This window comes from Eleutherodactylus coqui, chromosome 6 (genome assembly GCF_035609145.1).
Source record: "Eleutherodactylus coqui strain aEleCoq1 chromosome 6, aEleCoq1.hap1, whole genome shotgun sequence".
NCBI classification, from domain to species: Eukaryota; Metazoa; Chordata; class Amphibia; order Anura; family Eleutherodactylidae; genus Eleutherodactylus; species Eleutherodactylus coqui.
Window position 1 is genome coordinate 43,265,615 of NC_089842.1, and position 7,137 is coordinate 43,272,751.

Consider the following 7,137-nt stretch of genomic DNA (forward strand, 5'->3'; position numbering starts at 1 on the left):
GCAGCAGGCCATTTCTATCCAGTAAGATGCCAGACAGAATAACAGGAGCTGAAGGGATTCCATTATAGTCAATGGGGTCTTTTCAACGCCGTTCGACTCTCTCATTAAACGTAACCATTCGGCCAAGGCATTCCATTTTTCTGCTCTCATAATGGAGCAGGGAAACCGAATCCCTAATATAGATGTGAGCAAAGCCTTAAAGTAATGTTGTAAAAATATGGACCATGTGATGTATAAAAAAAAAGTCAGACTTTTTAAAAACTTTTTTTTATAAAAGAAAGATTTATTTATAGTACTTAACCTGAATATACAAAGTCGTGGTCAAGCATCAACTAATGAGGTATACAGTTTTATAACCTAGTCATAAATGCTATGTAAGACTACTGGCTGCTCCTCAGAAATCTCCGCTATACACACACACTTTGATAGCATATTGGGAAACAGAGAAAAAAAAATGTACATATTGAACTTTGCCATTTTCCAAACTTTTGCTTGCACAACTATATACGGAACAGCAACAAATCAAGTCCAAAGATCTATACAGAATGCCCCAGGGTTTCCCTCTGGTTATACAAGACCCACATCTTTGGTCTCCATTGCATACCAACCTTCTATGCTAACACCATTATATTACAGGAAGGCAGCTTCACTCAGGAATACACATGGCCGTACTATTGGAGAGACATGTGTTTCAGAGATGTACAGACAAAGCAAAGCTAAACCACCACTTAAAACAAAAGATCTTTTTTTTTATTGTAGCACTCAACCAGTACAAACAAGCACCAATAAATAACATTTTACAAAAAAACCTTTGCTATCTTGGCTGTGTGATGTTATAGGTTTCTAGTGCATGTGGGTTTACAGTATATAAAAAAGTCGTTCTGTAAAATGTACAGATATAAAGCACATTCTCTACTGTTTAAATTCAACCATGTCATTGAAGCTATAAAATGTCTGGGAAGAAGGAGCTGGGAGGAGGGTTAGGCAGACTCTTTCACTTCTGTGGAATCTCCGTTTTCTGTCTTCTGTTTCTTTGTTTCCTTTTCCTTCTGAAAAGCAAAGGAGGCCGTTAGTTGTAAAGAACTCGCCGTCTGGAGCGTCGGGGCCCGTCAGACATAACAGGCCGACCACAACAGAGCGATTATGGTAAATATAGAGGACAGCTGACCTCTAATCTAACCTGACGGGACTCGCTGGAATTGTATCACTATAGAATGTGAGCGCTGCGAGCAAGGAGTCACTACATGAGGAACGTGCAGCACGCGATTCTCACCTCATCCTCCGCCGCACGTTTTACAGGATGTCCATCCTTCTCGGTCTCTTCTCCTTCGCCTTCCTCCTCTTCTTCATCTCCTTCTCCCTCACCTTCGCCCTCTGCTGGAAGTTAAAATAAGGCATGAGAAAACAGCACTACGGCAATGGAGTCGTACAACTAGGAAACTGTGTCTTTATAGATCAACTAAAAAGTACCTTCATCGTCATCGTCTTCCTCTTCGGGATCCTCTGTTTTTTCCTTGCTGTGGTCTGCACCGTTCTCTTCCTGCAAGAAATAAGTTTAGGTTAAATACTAAAGATTTGGCAAGTGCAGCCGCAACCGTAGTCGGACATCAGCCCTGCCGTTACTTTAAGCGTGCGGTCTCATGTAGCAGATTTAACCCTTTCCAATCCACTGTCTGACGTCTAAAGACATTTTGATTGAAGGCTGTACAGCTTCCGATGTCGGAAGACATCCAGCAGGGTATTCTTACTGTATAGTACTGGCCGCTCTGTTGTCAGGGGCCTCTCTGGCAGGTCACATACCGCAGTACTGGCTCTAGCCAGCAGATGGTGCCATTACAAAAGGGAAAGTCCCCTAGGAAACCCTGAATCCAAAATTGGATTGCAAAGGGTTAAGGGGGCATCCGCACTAAAATCGCTGCATATTTTGGTGCGGATCTGCACTATTTGTTGCGGATTTTGACGCTGATACGCAGCAGATTTCACCCTTTAAATTGAAAGGGTGAAGTCTTCTGTCGCTCCACATCAAAATCCACACTTAGGCTGGGTTCACACGGGGGGGGGTAAATCCCGCGGCTGAAATGCAGCTTCAAAACACATGCCGTTCGGCACTAGGTTTAAAGCGGCTTCACCGCCTGCATTCCGCTGCGGCCGTCTTTCCCCATAGAGAGGCCGCAGCGGATACGGTGATAAAAGTGACATGCCGTGGCTTTGAATTCTGTGCGGCATGTCCGTTTCATCGCGGGTTGGCCGCAACGGCTTCTCCGCAGCATGTGGATGAGATTTTTGCAAATCTCGTGCACTTTGCTGCTTTACGCCAGGATTGCCGGCGGAATTTCCGTGGAGAGAGTCTGCACAGAAATTCTGCTACAATTCCGCCCCGTGTGCGCCCAGCCTGAGGGTGCTGATTTTGCTATACATTTTGGTGCAAGAAATCTGCGCCAAATCCGCTATTTGTGATCACACCCTAAATGTGTATAGATTAGAAGACTGAATCAATCCTATCAGTTTGTCCTGAACTTCAAATCCCAGCGCGCCCCTTTAGCTTTGTGACAGAGGAACGGGACAGATGACCAATCCCACCACATCAGTTCCGTGATATTACACTAGCCGCTCCGCTGACCACTAATACTTACAGTTCCGTTGGCTGGAGCATCGCCGCCGCCATTTTTTGCCTTCTCAGGTTCCTCTACCACTTCTTTCTTCTCTTTAAGATCCTGCAGAACAATAAAATGAGCGTAAATATAATAATAGTGAACTAATTTGCATATCGCTCTTGTCCCAATTAGTACGCCCCGGGATAAAGCATTACGAGTGATGAAGTGCTTGTTACTCGTTATGCCTATTCCTTTCTGAATATGAAATACACCATGCATATACATTGTATCCTTCTATTACGTCTTGCAGAATAATACACACACTCCGGAATCTGAAGCCGTTCCGACACCAAAAAGTCTATAAACAGCACAAAAAAAAAAAAGTAGCGCGCCTCACACGGAACCCGTCCCCCTTCCCATTAGTCCGCCTTCTCCTACATTTTCCTAAGGCTCCTCAGATTGTCTCCTTCCTGCCGTTCCCCTCCTCCCCTTCGTTTGAACTCAACATCTCCCTCACACGGAGGGAAAAAAAAAAGAGGGGGTTGGCAGGGAGCCAGCGCAGGTGGCACGGCGTCTCCGAGGGGAGCGAGACGGAGAAATAACACGCCGTAAATAAGAGGGAATCTGGGGAATTAGGGCAACTTTACCCACTGCGGGATTCCAGTCACAAACGTCCGGAGCGCAGATGGAGGCGAAATAAAAGCTCTTCAGGTAACGATGGACGTCGCGAGTCAGTCACGCTTCACAACAGCGTTATCGCCACGGAGACGGAAGCCATAGTAAACGGGGACAATACAGCGGAACGCGGGTGACATAAACCGCGCGAGCTTAGGACGGGCAAGCAAGGCTCGCACGGACAGGTTGTCACTGCGTATGTTAGATCCCCGTAGATCGGTGCGTAATACGCACCAAAATAGGACACGCTGCGGGTTTTTTTTGCGCACGTGAAAGCAGACGGCCCAAGAGAAATCAATGGGCGCTGCATGATACGCAAAGACAATATGGCTGCATGAGCGCCGAATGAGGGGAAAGGCAAGAAAAACGGCATAAATGTGAAAAACGTGAGGTAAAATATTGTCCGCGTTCGTCCGTCAGGCTTTATTATAACAGATTCTAACGAAATATCAACATTTACAAGGAAATAAATGGGAAAAACACGGAAAAAAGGCAATCTGAGGATCGTGCGGCGCGCTTCCCCTCAGGGAGCCGATGGATGCTTCAAGCCTCCTTCTTCCAACCAGAGTGATAAGCATTGTCGGAAAATCCATAGAAAACAGCCAATAAATAAGAAACCGTGAGGTAACATATTGTCGGCGCTCGTCCGCCATGCTGCGTTATAACACATTGTAACGAAATATCAACATTTACAAGAAGAAAAATGGGGAAAACACCAAAAAAAGCCGATCTGTGACAGAAACGTGAGGTAACATTTTGTCGCGCTCGCCCGCCGGGCGTTATTACGGCTCCTTCTAACGTCGGATCAACATTTACAAGGAAAATAATGGCAAAAACACGGAAAAAAGTGTCTGTGAGAACGGGGAGGTCTGCTTCCCCTCTGGCAGCCGGCGGCGCTGCCAGCCTCCTGAGTGAAGATCTATAGAGAACAGCCAATAAATGAGAAAACGTGAGGTAAAAGCGGAGCGGAGCGGAGCGCTGAGCGTCCCCGGCGCCACCACCGCCGTCCCCTCCGACCTCACAGCGACAAATCGCTCGGCGAACACAATAGAAGGCGATAAATGAGGGGAAGTGGCAAAAAAAAGCTGTGAAGAGAAGCCGGCGGTCATATAGGTTGCAGGGGTCCGGCAGATATCCGTCAGCGACCCCCCAGCCGCTCATCGTCCGATACAAGTCGGTCAGCTCCGTATCGGCTGCAGTCTGGGAAGCGCGTGCAGAGAGAAGACAACAAAGAAGCCGGCAGGAACAATGGAGGGACGAGGTGACAGGAGGAGCAGGAGGAGGGCAGCACTGTACCTTGGTCGCCGGCACCTCGGTGCTGCTGGTCGTATCCACACCTGTATCGGCCATGGTTCGGGGGGTTCGGGGAGAGAAGGAGGCAGACGGCTGGACCGGAGGAGGAGAGGAGGAGGATGGCACACACCGCGCTGCGGGGACACGAATGGCAGCGCCGGAGCACAAGGGAGAATACGAACTAAGGCCGGGCGGGATTATGGAGATTTCGGGCTCGGTGAATGGCTGGTGTGCCGCTCCTCCCGCCCCGCAGAGGGACCGGGCTGCCGGCTCTGTGACTGGTTACTGCCTACGGTGGGGATGGTGCGGAGAGCGCCCCCTCCTGTGTTGTGGCGGCGCCATGCCTGTTGTGTAGTAGGAGGGGAGCGGCGGGGATGGAGGCTTCTATCTATGTAATATCTGCCATTAGTGCCCGCAGACATCACTGTCTGGCTGATACTTCAGGGTCAGGGCTGCCATTCTCAGCACTCCGTCACATCAGTGTATTTCCGCACAGGACTGTCGTGTTTTTGCGTTTTCTCACGCGCTTCGGCGTATTTTTCTGTACTTCTTCTGCCCACAAGTCATCTTCATTTGCGCTACAAGATGCACCGATTGAAAGGGCTGATTAGTCTTAATGAGTTCCAGATGTGTGCGCGGGCCAACAGAATTACATGGCGTTTCACGCACCCCCTCCGTATCGCCGTGTAGTTCAGCCCCCCCATTGGAGTCTATTGGGGCCGTCCGTGCACAAATACGCAGAAAATAAAAGCATGCTGTATTTTTTTTTCTTTGCGCGACCGAAATATACGGACTGTATATGCCTGTGAAAAATACGGAAATGTGAAATCAAAGGGTTAGATTGTCTGCATATTGCACACGTAAATATGTCTGTATAAATCCAGCCCCCAGAATTGGCTCCATTGTAAGACTGGATAGTGATAGGGGCCCCAGTAGAAATTGACCCCATTGATAAGAGTGACTCCCATAGTGGTTCCAGTAGTATTAGTGTCCCCTATATTGGCACCAGTAATATTAGTGTACCGTATATTGTCCCCAGTAGTAATACTGTGCCCTGTATTGGCCTCAATAGTAAGCTTGTCCCCTATATTGGCCCCCGCAAGATTACTGTCCCCTATATTGGCCCCAGCAGTATTAGTGTCCCCTATATTGGCCCCAGTCGTAATAATGCCCCCTATATTGGTCCCAGTAGTAATAGTGTTACCTATATTGACCCCAGCAGTATTAGTGCCCCCTATATTGGCCCCAGTAGTATTAGTGCCCCTCTGTGTTTGCTCAAATAGTATTAGTTTCTTCTATATTGGCCCAAGTAGTATCAGTGTCCCCTATATTGGTCCCAGAAATATTAGTGTCCTCTATATTGACCCCAGTAGTAATAGTGTCCCCTATTTTTGCCCCAGTAGTATTAGTGTCCCCTATATTGACCCCAGTAGTTATAGTTTCCCCTATTTTTGCCCCAGTAGTATTAGTGTCCCCTATATTGACCCCAGTAGTTATAGTTTCCCCTATTTTTGCCCCAGTAGTATTAGTGTCCCCTATATTGGCATCAGTAATATTAGTGTCCCCTATATTGGCACCAGTAATATTAGTGTCCCCTATATTGGCACCAGTAATATTAGTGTCCCCTATAATGGCACCAGTAATATTAGTGTCCCCTATATAAGCCCCAGTTGTAATACTGGCCCCAATATTGGCCCCAGTAGTAATAGTGTCCTGTATATTGGCTCCAGTAGTAATAGTGTGCCCTGTATTGGTCGCAGTAGTATTAGTATCCTCTATATTGGGCACAGTAATATTAGTGTCCCCTATATTGGACACAGTAGTATTAGTGGCCCCTATATTGGTTGCAGTAGTAATAGTGTCCTCTATGTTGGCTCCAGTAGTAATAGTGTCCCCTATATTGGCTCAAGTAGCATTAGGGTCTCTTATATTGGCCTTAGTAGTCTTAGTATCCCCTATATTGGCCCCAGTAGTATTAGTGTACCCTGTGTTGGCTCCAGTAGTAATAGTGTCCCCTATATTGGGCCCAGTAGTATAAGTGTCCCCTATATTGGCCCCAGTAGTAATAGTCTCCTCTATATTGTCCCCAGTAGTATTAGTGTACCCTGTGTTGGCCTTAGTAGTCTTAGTGTCCCCTATATTGGGCCCGGTAGTAATAGTCTCCCCTATGTTGCCTCTAGTAGTAATAGTGTCCCCTATATTGGGCCCCGTAGTATTAGTGTCCCCTATATGGACCCCATTAGTATTATTGTCCCCTATATTTCCTCTAGTAGTATTAGTGTCCCCTATATTGGCTCTAGTAGTATTAGTGTCCCCTATATTGGTTCCAGTATTACTAGTGTCCCCTTTATTGTCCCCAGTAATATGAGTGTCCTCTATATTGGCTCCAGTAGTAATAGTGTCCCCTACATTGGCCCCAGTAATATTAGTGCCCCCTATATTAGCTCCGGTTGTAATACTGTCCTCTATATTGACCCCAGTAGTAATAGTGTCTGGTATATTGACCCCAGTAGTAATAGTGTGCCCTGTATTAGCCCCAGTAGTAATACTGTCCCATATATTGGAGCCAGTAGTA

General features: G+C 47.1%; 1 protein-coding gene across 2 annotated transcripts; it reads right to left on the reverse strand.

Moving 5' to 3' along the window:
* Positions 1–728: 728 nt before the first annotated feature.
* LOC136632079 (prothymosin alpha-like) lies at positions 729–4,723 on the reverse strand. Of its 2 annotated transcripts, none has more exons than XM_066606693.1 (5): positions 4,566–4,723; positions 2,634–2,714; positions 1,471–1,540; positions 1,274–1,374; positions 729–1,049 (listed from the first exon to the last, which is right to left on the reverse strand). In XM_066606693.1, exons 1-5 carry the CDS (start codon positions 4,617–4,619, stop codon positions 981–983), a joined length of 375 nt encoding a protein of 124 aa, XP_066462790.1. In that variant the 5' UTR covers positions 4,620–4,723; the 3' UTR covers positions 729–980. The 2 variants fall into 2 exon arrangements, with proteins under 2 accessions (XP_066462790.1, XP_066462789.1); XM_066606692.1 differs by having other exon boundaries at positions 1,274–1,377.
* Positions 4,724–7,137: the final 2,414 nt, after the last annotated feature.